The sequence below is a fragment of the Phoca vitulina genome, unplaced genomic scaffold (genome assembly GCF_004348235.1).
Source record: "Phoca vitulina isolate PV1807 unplaced genomic scaffold, GSC_HSeal_1.0 scaffold83, whole genome shotgun sequence".
Lineage (NCBI taxonomy): Eukaryota > Metazoa > Chordata > Mammalia > Carnivora > Phocidae > Phoca > Phoca vitulina.
Genome location: NW_022589786.1, coordinates 3265795 through 3284873, shown reverse-complemented (window position 1 = coordinate 3284873; position 19079 = coordinate 3265795). Strand labels below are relative to the sequence as shown.

General features: G+C 54.7%; 1 protein-coding gene across 1 annotated transcript; it reads right to left on the bottom strand.

Annotated features, from left to right (window-relative positions):
* Positions 1 to 2409: 2409 nt before the first annotated feature.
* CDX1 (caudal type homeobox 1) lies at positions 2410 to 18108 on the bottom strand. Its single transcript, XM_032395225.1, has 3 exons — positions 17664 to 18108; positions 3165 to 3310; positions 2410 to 2613 (listed from the first exon to the last, which is right to left on the bottom strand). Exons 1-3 carry the CDS (start codon positions 18106 to 18108, stop codon positions 2410 to 2412), a joined length of 795 nt encoding a protein of 264 aa, XP_032251116.1.
* Positions 18109 to 19079: the final 971 nt, after the last annotated feature.

The window sequence follows — 19079 nt, the reverse complement described above, 5'->3', positions numbered from 1 at the left end:
TCAGCACTGGGGGGCGGGGGGGGGGGGGGAGTAAGGGTAGTTAGAACATTAGGCAGACCTGTAGGGATACAACAGCCCTGTGAGCAGGTGGCCAAAACACAGCACCTACCCTGTGCTAAACACAATTCTGAGATAGGTTCAAGGATTTTATTTCCATTTGACAAATGAGGAGGCCGAGGCTCAAAGAAGTTAAGTGACTTGCCTGAAGTCTCGGAGCTGGGAGGCACTAAACTGGAGGCCAGGCTGTCTGACGCTGGAGCCTGGGGCCGAACATTGAGTCCCCCCAGCCCACAGCATCCCCATACTCCAGAGTGTGTGATGTTCACTGGGGTGCTGGCAGGTGCTAGTAGGGGGCTCCTGGGTGGCAAAGCATGGAGAATGCTGGATTAAAGAAAATTCAAGGGGTTTCTTTGCTGTGGGACTTGTCAGAGTCTTTGATGTGTTAATGTACCACCAGGACTCCCCCAGAAGGGTTGCGTCTGCAGGACTTCCCAAACTTACTGGACCTGAGTCACATTTCTTTTTGGTAAATGAACTCCTCAGTTTTACAGATGGGGAAATGAGGCCCAGAGAGGGGAAGCAGTTAAGCCGGGGTCACACAGCAAGTATTTGTGAAGATCAGAAAACCATATCCACTCTGCCAACCACCCTCCCACCAACCCTCTTCCTCTGCTCTTGGAACCATAGTCCTTTCCCTGGCACCACCTTTCTCCCATGCCGTAGATGCCCACCATCTGCGGGGAAGCTGCGGGGCCTCCCAGGCCACCAGCAGGAGGAGAGAGGGAAGTGCCTACTGCTCTTCAAGGGCTAGTGTGGGGCTGGAGCCACCTTGTGCTTTGTTGTCATGTGTCCCGGGAGCAAAGGGCAGACAGGCAGGCTACACACACTTTTTTATGGCTGGGCCACATCCCAGAACAGTAAACAGAGGGGCGGGCAGCTGGCACCAGAGCCTTCGAGAGAGCAAAGGCCCCAGGGGGCAGACTCCTGCCCACCTCTGGAAGGGAGCTGAGAACAGTAGCTTTTCTCAGGAGTTTTAAAACATCATACTTCAAGTTCCTATTGTTCATATTCTTTTTTACCATTCCCCCTTTGTTGGCCTGACAGCACCTACTAGATCTTTAGGCCTCAATCCAAACATCACCTCCTCCAGGAAGCCTTCCAGACTTTCTGCCATAAGCTGGGAGCCCACTCTGGGCTCCCCGGATGCTCTGTTCCTTTGATGCCCAGAGCAGAGCTCCGACTGGGAACTTTTGTGGGCCAAGGACTGTGCATTCCCTGGGCTTGGCCATGGCTGGCACACGGGGGTGCCCAGTGAATATCAGCTGTTGAGTAAAAAATGTGAGATGAAAGTGCTTGAAAAATTCAAAAAACCGATATATTGAGTCTGATGAATCTGCTTACAAAATGGATTTACAGTTTTACGCAGTCTCATAGACTCACTCTAACAATGTCCTGTTTTGATCTTTCAAACACATTTTAAAGGTGACCTTGTTAGAGACCTACAGAGACAGGAGGGGACTATGCAATTGTTAGGGAAGGGTGTGGATGGTATATACTTCTTTAGCACTTTCCTTTAATGCTGGGTATAATGATTTTTATACTTTTTTTTTTTGAAAAGAGAAAAAAAATTTATTCTTGAAGCTGCATCCAAGAGATTCCACTCTATGTGCAACACTTGTCCAGCTGTGAGTTCTGCTTGGTCCGGAGAAAGTTCCCCGGGGACTCCCTGGGGCCTGGGCCCTAAGGGATAGCTTAGGGGTGTAGAAACTAGGCAGGTGGACGCCCCCACCCCAGCCCCCTCTGCCTGTCCCCATCTGGAGGGCCCACTGAGAATGCTAGTGGGGGCATACAGCTCTGCCACCCAGAGGGGACGGTCATCAGAGCCTCTTGCTCTGTCCCAGTCTTGTGGGCTTTGTGCTTTGCATCCGGCCTAGAGAGGGGTCAGGGTAATTTGTGACGGGGACAGCTGGAGGTGAGGCTGCAGGAAGAGGCAGGTGGGAGCTGACCTCATCCCTTCCCCTCGGGTCATGGGCTGCAAGCATTCCGTCTTCTCTCGGCTCTAGCTCCTTTCTCCTGAGTCAGTCCAATCCCTCCAGCGGCCTCCCACCCTTGAACCCATCCATGGAGGAGGAGGTGGGGCGTGGGAACTTATCACAGCCCCTCACCTAGCCCTCTAGGGATCGAGACTGCCCCCTGAGGCCTAGAACACAGGAGCTGGAAAGGTCCTTATCCCACAGGCTCCAGGCGTAGATGGGTCAAGGGGATGCAGGGCTGGTGGGCAACTGGTCCAAGGTTACCCAAGGTCAGTGGCAGGGCTGGGACTCAGACCAGGCCTCCTAGGCCTTAACGGGAGCCACACGCCCAGCACCTGAGTCCCCAGGCACCCAGCCCACAAGGCCGGGCAGGGGGCTACGGCAGATACTCCTCCTTAACCGGCATTGGGGAGGAGGCTCCCAAGAGGCTGGCAGAGCTGGGACACAGGCCCCCCAGGGGCGGCCCAGCTGCGGTGGGGGTGACTTCGTGGGCTGGTGGTGGGGGTGGTGGGGGCTGCTGCTGCTTCTTCTTGTTCACTTTGCGCTCCTTGGCCCGCCGGTTCTGGAACCAGATCTTCACCTGTGGTATGGGAGAGCAGAGATGGGCTAGCTGGTGGGGAGACCGAATGGCAGAGCACGAGGAAAAGAGGAAGGACAGCTGGGCTCTTATTTCCCCATGGGGGGTTTGTGGCCTCCCTCCTGCACCACCACCCAGACTATTCATGGCCGCTGAACACATCCTCCCCCTCTAGGACCTGCTCCCCGACCCTAAGGACAGTATCTCTGTAACCTTCTCAGTCCCCATTTTGTAAGACCCCCCTCCTCCAGGAAGACCTCCCTGTGCTCCCTGTAACTGCTCCCTCCTTAGGATTTAAACAGCAATCATCCTAGCTGCTGTAGCCTATAGCGAATCAGATCCCCCTTCCGCCCTACTGGGCGTCAGGAATACTGGGTTTTGTTGCAGGTGGGAGGATTTGGCAGCAGCTCCGTTTCTGCTGAGTGCTGTGTGACCATGGTCAGGAAACCCAACCTCTCTGTTCTCCTCTCTGACCGAGTCTATAATCTGCCTGACACCCTGGAGGCCAGACTGCCAGTACTGCTCCTGTGGGGAAGGTGGGGGGACCCACACACCTGCCGCTCGGTGAGCCCCAGATTGGCAGCGAGCTCTGACTTCCGCCGGATGGTGATGTAACGGCTATAGTGGAACTCCTTTTCCAGCTCCAGGCGCTGGTGGTCGGTGTAGACCACGCGGTACTTGTCCTTGGTCCGGGTCTTCCCTGAGAAGCAGAGGGCCCAGGAGGGGAAGTGAGTGGGGCAGGGGGGGGTACCTGCAAAAGCTGAAGCAGGGCCCCATGGAGGAAGCAATCCAGGGCCCCCCGAAAGGAGGACCCTGAGGTTGGGAGGGACGCACACTCAGTCCTGGGGGAGAACCATCATTCCCCTGGGGTCAGACTTGGAGACCCCCCAACCTGAGAGGCAAGCACTGCTCTCATGCCCATTTGGGGAGGCACAAGGCTCAGAGAGGAGAAGCAATTTGCTCAGGGCTCCACAGCAAGCTGCTGGCGGAGTTGGGGTTTCAGCCCAGCTCCCCTGACCCAGAGCCCTCCTCTGATCCGCCAACTCTACCAATTTTCACCCAGCAGTTTCCAGATGCGGCTGTGCAACAGACACTTGGGGAGCACGTGAAAAACACAGTTTCCAGGGCATCCCTGACCCTGTGAACCGGAAAGCCTCAGGGCTAGACTCGGCATCTTATTTTATTTTTTTTAGATTTTATTTATTTATTTTTTAAGTAATCTCTACACCCAACATGGGTCTAGAACTCATGATCCTGAGATCAAGAGTCGCATGCTCCACTGACTGAGCCAGCCAGGCCCCCTTAAAATCTGCATTTTTAACAAGCTCTCCAGGTGGTTCTGATTCAGGATCCTGAGACCACGGGTGGTCACACCAGAGACAGAGAGGGACACCTGGCAGCCCAGGGCAGACTAAGAGCAGTGACAAGTCAGCGGCTCCTCTCTCCAGCGCAGGAGAGTGGGGATGAGCCACCACAGGCAGAGGCGGAAGCTTGCTGCTCCGTCCTGGGGTGGGTTCTCTTCACTTCCCGTCAAATGCCTGGCGGCTGCTGGCCCAACAAAAAACACTGCTCGTGGCCCCGAGGCCCCGAGGACCCGTCAGGTACCTCTGAAGACCCTAGCCCTGGACACCAAGCCCCAAGCTGGGGTTGCAGCAGTCTGCCCAGAGCCATCCACACCACCGCCTCTTCCCTGGGCACAGAGCAGTGATGCAGGCTCAGGCGACAAATATTTACTGAGCTGCCATGGGCCAAACACTGGGGTACACCAACGAGCAAAACTTAAAAAAGTCCCTACTCTCAGTGAAATCAGGTTCTAGTGGAACCTAATCAAAATAATCAGAGATCAAAATAATTTGATATGTTAATGCTAAGTACTTGATATGTTAATTGATAAGTATTCTTAAGAAGAAGAAGACAGGAAGAGAGGACTGGGAATTTGGGGAGGAGAAAGTATGCGATTTTAAATAGAGTAGTCCATGAAGGTCTTACCAAGAAGGGGAATTTAAGCAAAGATCTAAAGGAGGTGAAGGAAAGGGTCATGCAGATATCTGGGGAAGAGGGCTCAGGGTGCAGGGAACAGCAAGTGCAAAGGTCCTGTGGTGGGAGCATGCCTGACATCTGATGTGTGGGGAACAGTGAGGAGGCTGATGTAGCCAGAGTGCAGTGAGCAAGAACAGAGGTGCAGGTTGTCCAGGGCCTTACCAGCCACAGAAAGGACTCTGGGTTTTACTCTGTCTGTGATGGGAGCCATGGCAGGCTTCTGAGCCCAGGAGACACGAGGACTGATACTGGTTTTAATCTGCTTCTAGCTGCTGCCTGGAGGACAGACTGGCAAGAAAGGGGAAGCACAGATAGGCTTGCAATAACCCAGGAGAGAGAAGGCTGTGGCTTGGCTTCTCTACGGGGCTCGGCCTGGGGCCGGGAGCGGGATTTGAGGACTGACTGGGGTTAAAGTCAGGACTCTCTTTGGGGCTGGGATCAGAGGTCTGTCTGGAGAGAATATTAAGAGTCGTGCTTGGCCTGGGCTGGTGCGGGGGCCTGACTAAACACCAGTTTCCTTCGCAAGAAGCTGAGTACTCGGCTATAAATAGGAAGCACACGCAAGCACTTTCAGACCTACCCATGTCCACCAGGCCATGGCGAGTCTCGGAATAACCGTGGACCCTGTTCCACCTCACCCAGTTGCCCCCACACAGACTGGCCTTTACCTCCCAGGGTCACGGCTCTGGCTTTGCCTGTCCCTTGACACCCCTGTGCTAACCACCCACCCCTCTTCCAGCTCCCGCCCCACTACCAAGCCCACGCAGCTTGGCAGGACAGCCACTGGGCTCCCCAAGAGCCAAATGGTTTTGCAGAAAATGGGAGACAACAGATGTTTCTGGGCTTTTTTCCTTGGGTTTCCTGCCAGAGCAGCAGAACTGCACTGGACGCTTCCATAGCCACTGACCTCAGCCCACCACCCGATGGAGCACGGGACAGCCTCGGCCCTCGGCCAGGCCTGGCCCAGGAAAGGGACAAGGGAGTGGCTGCTGAGGCCTTGGCTCCAGATGGGCCCTTCCTTGGCCTAGAAAATTCAACGCCGACTCAAAAACAGTTCTGCCTAATGCGCCACCCCCGGAGCCCAGGAGAGCTCTGAATCTTCACTGGGCTAAAGCCGGAAGGGTTCAATTTAGTCTCCTCCCATTTTATAGATGAAGAGACTGAGGTTCGGGCAGGTAATACAGATGCTGGAGGTCCAAGTAAGAGAGGCCTTGTAAAACCTTCCAGTCCGACCTCCCCCACACAGTCAGGGTCACTGAAGCCCTGGGCAAGCGTGGACTTGCCCAAAGCCATGTCACCTGGTGGAGAGTTCCCACTCCCTACTCTTGGCACAACTCCTCACCCCATCAGGCTTGGGGTCCATAGAGCCCCCCAAGAAGCCTCCTAAGCCTTGGCAACAGAAGCTCAAACAGTAGACCACCTGTCTACTTGTACTTCTGAGAAGGGCGGGGCCGGATCATGGTAAGGGCAGGCCCCAGAGAGCTCTGGGCTGGGGCTAGATGGTCCGCAGGCTGGGTGGGCCCTTGAAAATGCCCAGAAAACTCACAGCCTGAAGTGGCGGGACAAGTCTCCTTTCCCACCCAAACAGCCTGAGAGATTACAAGCAGCGCTTATGAAGCTTATTATGCCTTTTCCTCAGGCACCCAGCACTCACTCCCATCTTTTCTGATGAGCAAGTAGGGAGCCAGCACACCCATTTCCATAGATGGGGGAAATGGGGGCTCAGGAAGGTGCCCATCCTTGCTAAGGGCCATCCTGCCTGGTAGTGTTATCAACCCTGGGCTCAGGTGATCCAAACCGTAGCCTGACTCCTCCCAGATTTGAGGAGCGGGGAATTAGACAGGGGACAGGGCTCTAGCTGCATAATTATTTTTCTCTGTTCTAGCGAAGCTGCCAGGGAAGACCCAGCCCACAGGGCCTGTCACCTTCTCTCTGGGCCCAGGAGATGGGCTGGGGGGCTCAGGAACCACTGGCCACTGGTGGAGCTCTCAAATCGCACCATTTTATTGCTAAGAAAAAGCTCTGCCAAAGAACAAAACATTTGGTATCACACTGTGGTGCAGAAACCAAGAAATCCCATATGCTGTCCAGGGAGAAATAACTGCAACATCCTCCTTGGAGCCCAACTTGGTAACATCTAGCCTCATTTAATATGCATGTACCCTCTGACCCATTAATCCCACTTCCTGGAATTGATCTCACAGAAAAATGCCCAAAGCCATAGCTGTTTCAAAAGACACAAGACTAGAAGCAACGTACGTCTACAAGTAGGGTACTTGTTAGGGGCGCCTGGGTGGCTCAGTCGGTTAAGCGTCTGCCTTCGGCTCGGGTCATGATCCCAGGGTCCTGGATGGAGCCCCGCATCAGGCTCTCTGCTCCGTGGGGAGTCTGCTTCTCCCTCTCCTTCTGCCCCTCCCCCAGTTCGGGCTCTCTCACACTTGCTCTCTCTCTCTCTCAAAAAAAAATTAAATAAAATCTTAAAAAAAAAAGTAGGATACTTGTTAAATAAGAGATGGTACATCCATTGAGAGCAACATTATGCAGTCATTAAAAAGAAAGTATAAAGCTCCCCATGTACTAATATGCAGCAATTTCTAAGATATATTGAGTTACAAAAAAAAAGCAAGACATAGAATATTGTGAATTGTATGTTACTGTTTTTGTATAACAGTGGGACACACACACACACTCATACATGTGTGTGTACGTAGAGTTCTTTCTGAAAGAAAATACAAATTACTAACAAACCTCTGGAGAAGGAACTGGAAGCCATGGGGCCATAGCTAAGTGAGAGTCTTTGGGATAACCCTCCCTCCCTCCCTCCCTTCCTTCCCTTTCTCTTTCTCTCTCTCTCTCTTTTTTTACCATATGCAATGTGAATTTGTATTTTTCATTATTTTTTAAAAATATTTTAATTATTTATTTGACACAGAGAGAGAGAGAGAGCACAAGCAGGGGTAGCTTCAGGCAGAGGCAGAGGGAGAAGCAGGCTCTCTGCTGAGCAAGGAGCCCGATGCAGGGCTAGATCCCAGGACCCCGGGATCATGACCCTAGGCAAAGGCAGACGCTTAACCGACTGAGCCACCCAGGCACCCCTGATTATTATTTTTTTAAGACAGAGAGAGAATAGGCTCCATGCCCAGCACGGAACCCGGAGTGGGGCTTGATCTTACGACCCTGAGATCATGACCTGAGCCGAAATCAAGAGTTGAACGTTTAACCGACTGAGCCACCCAGGCACCCCTGATTATTATTTTTTTAAGACAGAGAGAGAATAGGCTCCATGTCCAGCACGGAACCCGGAGTGGGGCTCGATCTTACGACCCTGAGATCATGACCTGAGCCGAAATCAAGAGTTGAACGTTTAACTGACTGAGCCACCCAGGTGCCCCTGAATTTGTATTTTTAATGACAGTCAGGAGCCCTGGGCTCTAGTCTCAGCTCTGAGCCAGAACTGTCAACTGCCCCAAGCCACCCTCCCTTCCCCCTCCTGTGAGTACCTGTGCCACCCCGGGAGCCTAGGAGGGAGGGGACAAGGAGGTGCGTGAGAGCAGCAGGCAGGGAGAGGGCCCCAGGATGAATGATTTACAGGTCCCTGGGACGCTGGGGCTGAGAGGGAAGTCCAGGCTCCCGCAACAGGTGTCTGATGGGGGCCAGCCGCTCCCAGCCACCTAATGAATAACCCTCTGGGCCAGATGCCAGTGCAAGGCGGTAGGGGGGTGGGAGGGGAGCCCCCTCCGGCTCTTCAGTGGTGAGCACAGCAGGGAAGACCCTTGGATAACTCACCCAAAGGACAGGCTTTCTCTTTGCTCCGGCTTCGGGATGCGAGGAATGGCCCATCCATATGCAGCAGGCTGCTGTGAAGATAGCCCATTCCCCACCTCCTAGAGCATGCACGGTGGAGGTCCTGGGAAGCTTTTCAAAAGCACAGATTCTAGACCAGGAATTCAGATTCAGTGGGGCTAAAATGAGACTCGGGGATTTGCTACTTGAATAGCTATCAGCGGACCCTGACATGTGGTTGTTTGGGCAAACAGACCTTTGGGATTGGGCAGGACAGCTTCTCACTGGCTGGGTGATCTAGGACTGGTCACCTCATCTTTTTGAGCTTCATTCTCTGTATCTATAAAATGGGGATCACTATTATTCTAATAACGGCCAACCTGTCCATGTGGCAAGTACTTGCATACATCTCTCAACAACCTATGAAGCTGTGCAACTGTTATCCCCATTTTCAGATGAGCAGAGTGAGGCTTAGAGAGGTCCACACATCTGGCAGGTGGGATTTCAACTCAGGTCTGTCCAGCCTCAGAAACAGCACTAGAACCTATCACACAATGTGAGGTCTCCCGTAATTACTCCCAACCACCAGGTGCACAGGGGATCGCTTTAGAAAAATGGAAGACACCTAGCACAGCTCCTGGCACTTAGTAGGTGCACACGGATGGGTAGGTCTTACTCATCTCCAACATGGCGGGGCAGCCATGGGGCAGAAAGGCTGGGAAATGGATCTGGGCGATGGCTGATGTGTTGGATGAGACTGTTTATTTATAGGGTCCCTTCCAACTTGGAAACACAAAGCTCCCAGTGTTTGTTGATTCTCTGGTTGTGTTTGTTATTTTTGCCGAAAGAATTCTAATTCTGATTTCCCTGTCTGAGAGCCTAGATACCAGGCCTGCCCAGCTGGAGGATAAGGGGCAGGAACTACGGCAGTGGCCTGCGGTGGGGCCGCCCCATCCAGCCTGGGCCAGGCGAGGACAGGGTTCAGCCTCTGCCCCCCAGGGTGGGGTAGGTGGCTCCAAGAAAATCGCATGGCCTCTACATCAGCACTTCCTCTGCCCTCTTCCTGCTGGGTCTGTGGCCCTGGGGGGGTGACCCGTGCCAGCTCTGGGCCCCCAGGCCTGGAACACCCATCCCGCCTCAACCCTCTATGCCCCCTCTCTGTGTGGTCTGGCCCCATCCTGACTGTGCATCACGATCACCCCCAACACACAAACATACGCGCAGTATGCACACAGGCATGCGTGTAAGCTTGTTAAAAATACCCCAGCCCCGATCCACCGCATCCTGCTCTGCTGCCTTCTTTAACAGCCCTTGGGGTTTCTGAACCGCTAGCTGAAGTCACTAGGTCTTGGTCCCAGTTCTGTGCCATCTGTGTGGTCTTGAAGAAGTCCCTTCTCCTCTCTGGGCCTCAGTTTCTCCTGTGCATCAGAAGAGGGGCAGCTCCGTGGGCCTGGAGATTCTGAAGTTCTGTGCAGCTCTGAGCCCTCCTCTCAGGCCTTGGACCCAGGTCTGACCAATCCTTAGCTGAAGGACTTGACAAGCGACTGAACTTCTTCAGGCTTTGGACGTAAAAGCAGTTTGTAAAGGGCAAAGAGCTAAGGAGATGTCAGGGAGAGCTGAGCTATTTGCAGAAGCAGATGTTGGAGGAGTCCCTTGGGAGAGGGAGGAATGCCGCCTGATAGGGAGCCGCAGGGCAAGGAACACCCTGGCCGGGGAGTGGGGAGATCTGGCCCGGCAACCAGCTGGACTGGCCATGTTCAGTTTGGGCTGGATTCCCCATCCCACCGGCAGGGGGTGGGACCTCTGCTTTGCGGGGCCGCCCTGACCTGGCCAGTTAGATGCTGAATGGAGATCCCTTCCTGGACCAGGAGGCTGTCTACTGGGCCCTGACTGGGTCCTTGTTCCCGCTGAGTTGCCAGTCCCAGGCGGCTCCATCATGGCTCCTCATTCAAGCCCTGGAGCAGGGGTGAGGCTAGCGTGGAGCTGGAGGTCCTGCAGCCTTAGGCAAGCTTCTCCTTCCCACTGCGCCCTTTCCTCCGGGGCCACCTGGGCCTTGTACCCTGCCCCGTCTTCTCCGTTTGGGCCCACGGTCTGGCTTGGCTGTGGGAGGCAGCAAAGAGGACAGAAACTGCAGGGGCAGGTAGACCTGTCTGTCCTACCCCAGCTTGGCCACAGGCCAGTGGTGTGAACCCAGGCAAGTCACCGCACCTCTTTGGGTCCCAGTGCATTCACCTCTCAACGGAGGACATGAACTCCTCCTCGATACACTGTAGTTGTAGAGATGAGGTGTGGGAACCTACTGGACAAGGTAATTATTAATAAAAGCTAGTCAATGATGAAGATGAAGATGACCAGAGAGACAGAAGAGGCCAGAGAGGCTCCTCGGTGGAGAATAAGGAGCCCATTGAGAACAGATTACCATTCTAGGAACTCTAGTCCTGCGTCCTCCCATATGACAGCTACTAGTCACATGTGGCTACTTAAATTTAAATTAACTGAATAGAATTGAGAATTCAGCTCTTGAGTCATGCCAGCCATCTTTCAAGTGCTCGAGAGACACGTGCTACATACCGGACAGAACAGATATAGAGCATTTCCACCATCACAGAAAGTTCTACTGGACAACCCTGCTAGACCAAACTCCTGCCCTGGGCCAGATGCCCACAGCTGCATAGCATGCTAACCAGACTGCTCGTACTCTCTGCAAAGCAGCCTGGTCTCGCATCTACCACCCACTTGTATTTTTCCATAGGAGCACCAAAAAAAAAAAAAAAATAAGGGGCACCCTTGGCCCAGAACAGCCCTTCTAAGACTAGCAAACAGCAACTGTGTCCCTTCAAGTCTCTCCCCGGCCTGAACAGCTTGAGGCCCCTCTGAGCTGTTTCCTAGGGCGCATTCCAGCCTTGCCCTACCCGGTCATCGTCCTCCCGTCTGGAAGTCAAGTTTCCTCGGCCCAGGTCCCGAGGTCTCACATTCTGGGTGGGGTGCAGGGAGGGGCTTTGGACTCCAGCCCTCTCCTAGCTCACTGGGTGACCTTTGCAAATCTCCTCCCCTCAGTGCCTTGCTCCTAGTCTGCTTCGTGATGCCATCTTGCTCACCCAGTCCCACAACGGTGCCTGACACACAGTGAGTACTTGGTGAATCCTTGTGGAACACGTAACACAAACCTACTGCTTCCTGGTGGGGCCTTCATCTCAGTAAATGGCCACCACCCTCCGGATACTCAGGCCAAAAGCCTAGGTGGCACTTCCGGCTCCCACAGCCAATTCATCAGCTGGTCAGCTCAACCTCCAAAGGGCATCCTCCCAGAGCCTTAGTCAAAGCCACTAATCCAATGCAGAGCTGTGCAGTTCTGGGGTCGGAAATACCTGCGTTTGAGAAAATGCTGAGCATGTGCTGAGTACTCAGTAGATCAGGTTCATACCCTTATCACTGTGGTCGGTGCTCAGGACTTGTTAAATAGTTCATTCCCCTCTTTCATTGGGGGGGGGGGGCGCACATTAAAAACAAACTAAGAAAATAATTACAAACCGGGATTAGTATGAAGGAAAGTAAGCCTAGAGCTGAGAACTAGATTAAGTGGCAGGGGCGGGGTTGGGGGGGCCTACTCTAATTAGCTTGGAGGAGGTCTCCCGGAGGAGGCAACATCTAAGTTGAAACCTGAAGGCTGAGGAGGTTTCTGTGTCACCAATGAGAGGGATGTTCCAGGAAGAGAGAACGGCATGTGCAAAGGCCCTACGGCCGAGAGCAGCAGAGGACCCTGTCTGCCTTGTCCTGCCCAGAATCCTCAGCCTGCCTGAATGAATGAATAAGAGAGGCACGTGGTCAGCCTGGAGAGACCAGCAGAGCTCTGAGCCCCGGGGTGAGGGGTTTGAATTGGATTTTAAGAGCAATGGGAAGTCACTGGAAGGTGTTGAGCTTGGAGCGTCAATCCTGGCTTTCACTAGCATCCGCTCACTCTCTGTGTTGCTGCAGAGGAATCTATGCACCCCTACAAGCTTGGGGGTTAGCGTGGTGTGGGGAGGGTTCAACAGGTTAACCCATGGTGACTCCAGATGCAAACGTTGTTTCCTAACCCCAGGAGCTCCAGGACAGAAACTAGAGGGCCGGCCCATTAAGATAACTTCCTACTGACAAGCCAGACCCTGCTGCTAACAAAGCTGTTTTGGACCTTCACAATGATTCCCTAAGCTCTCAGCCGCAATATCTGCCAAAGCGGGGAAAAAAAACACCCAACCAAAAAAAGCCTTCTGCCACCTTCTAACTGGGTCATTCCCCTTCCCAGCTACATCTGAGAGACGAGGTGTCAAACGCAGCTTCTGCCTAGAGAACCAGTTTTAAACAGCCTGGCCCCTGCTGTGCCCCCTTCCCCCATCAGCTTCTCCCGGCTCTTCCCTCGCCCCCACAACCTACCGGCCTCCTTTCCCCACCTGGGCTGGGACGCACATGGGGAGGGGTCTGGGGCTGCCGCGTGTGTTGCTTTATCTGACAGATGCTCCTTAGGCTGTAGAGTCTCGGTCTGAACCCCATGCTGTCGCATCCTAGCTGTGTGAGCTTGGGCAGGCACCTTACCCTCTCTGAGCCTCATTGACGTTATTTGTAAAATGAGGCTAATAATAGATCCTCACACCTCTTAGCGTTGTTTTGAAGCTTGAGTGAGAAAAGCCATGTGAAGTTCTTGGCACATCGCCTGGCATGCGGTAAGGACTCAACCAATACCACAGTTACCAGCTTTATCACGAGCTCCTACTTGGCGCAAGTCCTGGTGAGAAGGATGGGGCTGACCACAACGAGTCCTTGAGGTAGATGGAAGCGATAAACAAGATAGTGGTGAGTGTTGTTAAAACCAGGGCCTAATACATAGTGCTTGGAGGAGAGGGAACCAAGGAGGGCTTTCTAGAGGAGGTGGCCTTGGGAAAGGGACAGCATTTGAGTTGGTGAAGATGTAGCAGGACAGGAAGGGTAATTTAGGTTGAGGGACCCAGACTGGAGAGGCAGGGAATGTGAGACATGTGTTTCCGTGCACCTGCTAAGGACTGGCAGAGACGGTCATAGGCACTGATGCACTTCGTCCCTACTGTGTACCAAGCACAGGGACTGGGCTTGATGGGCACTGTCACTTCAAGGTGCAATCCTATTATTATCCTTAACGTTACCCTGGAAGAAACTGAGGCTCAGAGAAATGATCCAAGTGAACTTGCCTGAGGCTGTGCAGCTTCTAACAGAAATGCAGTCCCAGGCCTGAGGCTCCCAAGCCCAGCCCTCAGCCATCCCCAGTAAGCACTGTTGTATCTAGACAAACTAGGGAGAGAGTGGCTTCAATAGTGGTTGGAGCCAGTTCTCAAGAGGGCTCTGAATGCCACAGACATGGGGCTGGATTTGACAGCAATGAAATGGCATGTAACACAATGGGAATTCCATAGCAGTGGGGAGCCATGGAATGCTCTTGAGCAGGAGATGCGCCTTGAAAAGGTAAATCTGGTAATGGTTGTGATGACAGCTGGGGCATCAGAGAGAGGCTGAAGGTGAGAGGCCAGGCTGGTGGCTGTGGCAATGGGCCAAGGGATAGGGTCTGGAATGAGGGGGGAGGGGGTTCATCCTTCCCTGGGCCTCAGTTTCTCCATCTGAAAGCTGAAGGGGCTGGACCAAGACCTGAACCCTGCTGCAACAGACTCATCATCTCAGCAAACATCTCCCTCATTGTATGGGACCTCAGCCTCCCCACAGGCCACTGACCTGGGAAGTACTGTTTATTCATGAGGAACGGATGCTGAGCCTTTGGCAGGATGACGTCTGACCGTCTTAATGAAAATGCTGCTATTTGTAGATGCAAATAGGGAAGATCACAAAATAGAACCCCCTGTAGTCCTTTCCTAGCCTGGCCTCAGCCAAGTGATAGTAACCACTCAGAACTGTTAATATTTTGATGATGGAAAGAAGCCCAACAGTCTCTCTCATCTTTCCGGTTCTCACTGTCCCTCCTTAGGATAAAACCCGGGTCGGAGGGGCGCCTGGGTGGCTCAGTCGGTTAAGCGTCTGCCTTCGGCTCAGGTCATGATCCCAGGGTCCTGGGATCAAGTCCTGCATCTGGCACCCTGCTCCATGGGGAGCCTGCTTCTCCCTCACCCTTTGCCTGCCGCACCCCCTGCTTGTGCTCTCTCTCTGTCAAATAAATAAATAAATAAATAAATAAATAAAATCTTAAAAAACAAAAAAACAGTCCCAGTCCCAGCCTCAGGTACGCCAACTCCTCAGCTGAGGATGGAGTACCGTCCCAGGAGGGAGATGGGAGCAACCAGGCTTCCACCCCTGGCATGAGCTTGCTCAGCTCAACGGCCATGGGTCCCATCCCTAGGGCTGGGTCCGCAGAAACCTGTCAAAGCCAAGATCTCATCTCTTCCCTCTTCTCTTGGTTGTCTTACTGTTCCTCACACTTGTCCTGTTCATTCATTCAACAAAATGTATTGAGCCCCTACTAAATGTCATGCACTATGATGGTGCCTGGAAGGTAGTGATGGGTCAAATGGATGTGGCTCTGGACCTCATGGGCGTTCCTCTGGTGGGTGGGGAAATAGACAACACACAAACACACAGATAAGTGAGTAAATTGAAATCAGGGGTGGTGGTGCTCTGAAGGAAACATGGTGAAGGTTATCGATGTGTATAGGGGGAGCCTTCCTTGGGAAATCATGGAGGACCTCTCTGAGGAGATGACCATTAAGCTAAGACCTGAAGGGTGAGAAGGAGCTAGGCCTGCAAAGAGTTAGGGCACAGGAGTTTCCAGGAAGAGGGAACAGCAGCTGGTAAGAAGACCTGGTACCACAAGACCAGGTGGCCAGCAACATTTGCTGTGGGGGAGGGGGCGCGGGTTGGGTGTTGGCATGTATTGACCTTCCCTTTGCCATCCTAGACAACAGCATTACACAGGCACCATCCTAGAGACCCTGGATCTTCATTGCCCAGAAGGAGAAACTGAGGCCAAAGGGGGGGCACAGCCTGGCCTCTCTCTCAGGGAGGGTCTGTAACTCCATCCTGATTCTGCCAATTCTGCCCCATCTCAGGAGCACCAGTCGGAGTCAGATGCCCCTGGGCAGACAGGCAGCAGCTTCTAGCTTCTAGAAAGCTGACGACCCTACGTCCTCAGCAGAATGGGTCAAACCTGGCTTCTGGGGCAGCCACTTTCCTTGGGAACCTGCATACTTCCCTGGGCTCTCTCATTCTACTTTGTTGGAATAAAGGGGGAAAGGTTGTTTTTGCTTTGGGCAGACTTACTGCTAGGCCCCCATCTGCCTGGGGACAACACTTTCCAAATGACTTTTGAGACCAGAGGCTGAGCGGAGTCCGCACGCAGCTCCTGTGCCCAGATAGAAAAAGTGATTTGCCCGACATCACACAGCCTGACAGCTCCCCCACGCCTCCCACCAGTCCTCTGACCCCCACTGGCACACTCTCTCCAGGTCCTTGCTCCTGAGGAACTCCTCCTCCAACTGGGACCCCCCCATCTCCAAAGTTGCCTGATAGCAGTCACAACAACTGGAATAGAGGGGCAGGAAAAGCAGGCTTCCCTTCCAGCGAACAGACACAAAACCGGGGAGTCTGGCCACAGACACCTTCTCTCATTTAATCTCAGGCAGGGTTCTCAACCAGCGTTAACGGAGAAGTCTTTCAGGAGCTTCCAGAACCCCTCAAATTGTCTGCAGAATTAGGCAACACTTTTTTTCTAGGGAGAAGATTTGTATTTTCCACCAGATTTTTCAAAAGGGTCCTTTTATAACTTAAACAAAGGTACAAGACCCTTCCCTATCATGTCACAGATGGTAAAACTGAGACCCAGAAAAGATGACTAATTTAAGAGAAGCTATTGTTGAGAGGATAAGAACACAGGCTTGATGGTCAATCTGCCAGGGTTCAAGTCCCAACACCTCCCTCCCCATTTACTGGTCTTATGGCCTCGTGCAAGGATTTAATCTCTCTAGGCCATAGATTTTTCACATTAAAAATGGGTATGCTAATAGTACCTACGATAATGTTGTGAGAATTAACAGCAGGGCCTGGTCCATTAGTAAGTGGTCCATAAGCGTTAGCTATTCTTATTTAGCCAAGGTCACACAAATGAGAGGCTTCTGGAGGTAGATAGGAGCTTCCGTGTCCCTGGGACTCCCAAGAAGGTGCTACGATTATAGCCAGACCTCCCCAGCATCTGCCCCAGGACTGAGGAGTGTGTGTGGGGACATGGGGGTGAAGAGAGAGAGGAGGTGGGGGAAGTCCCAGGCTCCCTCCCAGCTGGGGGAAGTGGGGGAGGGGATGGACATCAAAGGGTGGGCAGGCCGACTTCCCGCCCCTAAAGCCAGGTGGCCTTTGTCAGGACAGGCCGGACACAGTCGGGACAATGGGGTATCGTGTTCACTTTCCGGCCAACAGGAGTCACTACCGAGCTAAGACCCAGTCTGTTACATGACAAAGGGGGGACCTATAAAGGAGGTCAGGCCGCCCCTCATTAAAGCTGGCCCTTTGTCTTGCCCCCTCCTCTGCCTTTGAAGAGGGTGGATCAGAGAGGCCTGCCTGGGGGCAGGAGGTTCACAGTCTCAGGAGCCAAACAGTAGCCACCTTCCCAACTGCTCCTGCCTGCCCCTCCCCCAGGGTCAAGAGTTCAGGGAGGGCCCTGGGATGGTAAGGTAGGACCCCCCACACCAGTGTAACCACAGAGGGCTCTTTTTTAGTCCAAAGGATAGGAGCCCCCAGTCTCTTCACCGTACCGATCCGGGTGCTGAGGCCTGGAAAGGAAAGCGGCCCGCCTGTGTGCACAAGCAGTGCATCGCCCCTTCTGGGGTCGGTTTGCAGCTTCCTCCTGGGGCTGGGATACGGGTGGAAGCCCCGGATGACGCCCCGGGCCAGTGTTGCTAAAGAGCCCTGGGATAAGTCTGGGGAGCTGCGTTCTAGTTCCGGCCTGGCCCGGCGACCACGGGCGCGTTTCTTCACGTCTCGGGGTCTCCGTTCCCGGGTCTATACGGAAAGACGGGCTGTGCTTACCAAGGCCCGGCAGTCTGGGATTCAGAAGGGGGAGGCTGAGAGAACAGCACTCCAGGACCAGAGTGGTCAGGGAGGCCCAGGCGGGGAACCCTGGGGGAGCCGGGGCAGGGGTCAGACAGGGGGCGGCTGGGCCTCGCCCTAGCACCTGCCGGTGCCCAGGGGAACCGTCTGGAGGCGCAGGGCGAGGGAGGGGTCCTTACCGCTGCCACCGCCGCCTCCAGCCGCCACGCTGCGCCGCATCCACTCGTAGGGCGTCCGCCTTTGCGCTCCGGGCGAGCACGGTGCGCCCGGGCCGCCGAGGGGCTGCGCCAGGAGGCTTGGGCCAGGCCCAGGGGGCGCGGGCACCGGGCTAAAGTCCGGAGGGGGCCCGAATGCCAGCGGGGCTGGGCTGGCGGCAGGGGCCGCGGGGCCTGGGCCATAGGCGGCGGCCCAGTCGTCCTTGGGCGCAGAGAAGGGCGCGCTCCAGGCCGCAGAGGGTGCGGGGGCAGGCTCCACGTGAGAGTAGCCAGTGAAGTCGGGGTACTGCGGGGGCCCCGGGGGCGCAGGCGGGGGGCCGTAGGCTTGCGGGCCCAGGCCGAGGCTCGCGGGCCTGGCGGGGCCGGGGTAGACCGGAGAATCCTTGTCCAGCACATAGCCCACGTACATGGTGGCCGCGGGGGCCCGCGCGCATGCTGGGCCCTGGAGCCGCCGCTGCGGGCCGCCCCGACGAGCAGACTGCTCACCTGAACTCGCGGGCCCGGCCGCCGCGCCCGCCCCACCCAGGCCTTTTATAGCTCCGGGCGCCCGCGGCCCCAGCCCGGGCGGGTTTGCATTTCAAAGCGGGGGGGAGCCTCAGGGCCGCGAATCAAAGGGGGAAACCCGTCGGGGGCGGGGGGTTCAAAAGGAGACAAATTGCCGCCCCAAGCGGGAGGCGGACGCGCCGGGGCCTGGAAGGGGGTGGGGGCGCGGAGGGCGCGTCCCGGGCCAGCGACCGAGGCATTGCTAGGTGTGGGAGTCTCCTGCGGGGCCGACGGCCTAGCGGCACGAACACTTCGTCCTCCCCGGGCCGGCCGCGTGGACCGCCCGTGACCCCGTTTTACAGGTGGAAAAAAGGGATCCGAGGGACGGGCGGGGGGACCCCAGGCCGGCGTCACACAGCCACGTCGGCCCTGTGTTGCACTCGGCAGTGATCAGCTTGAGGTGAGGGGGCAACCTGACTTCAAACAGGGTTCCCCCTGTAAGGTAGCGAGTCCTTAATCTTTGGGGGGGAGGGGTCACGACCCCTCTGAGCCTCCAATGAAAGCTTTGGATGTTTTTCCCGGGAAAATGCACATATGCACATACACGAGTCTGCATACAACTGGGGCGTTTTCCTGAGTTGACTTTCCAGAGAAAGCTCTTAAAGAGGTAGGGTAGGGGCATCTTTGCAGGAACTTCTAGGGAATTTTTCACAATTCTCTTGACGAATCCTTTTAGCCCCCCCCCCCCGCCCTTTATTTTAATGAGAAGTTTCAAACATACACAAAAGTGGAGCTTGTAGTGAACCGCTCATACCCATCACCCTGCTCCAACCATTAGCAAGGTTTTGTAAGTTATTGCATCCCCTCCCCTCCCTTTTTGCTGATAAAACAAATCTC

Bases quoted from the DNA above. Each gene is read 5' to 3' on its own strand.
- CDX1 (XM_032395225.1), bottom strand. From the start codon at position 18,108: ATGTACGTGGGCTATGTGCTGGACAAGGATTCTCCGGTCTACCCCGGC. The intron at 3,311-17,663 runs GTAAGGACCCCT...TCTGCTTCTCAG, and splicing joins TGGAGGCGGCGGTGGCAGCG to GGAAGACCCGGACCAAGGAC. The intron at 2,614-3,164 runs GTGTGTGGGTCC...CCCATACCACAG, and splicing joins TGGGGCTCACCGAGCGGCAG to GTGAAGATCTGGTTCCAGAA.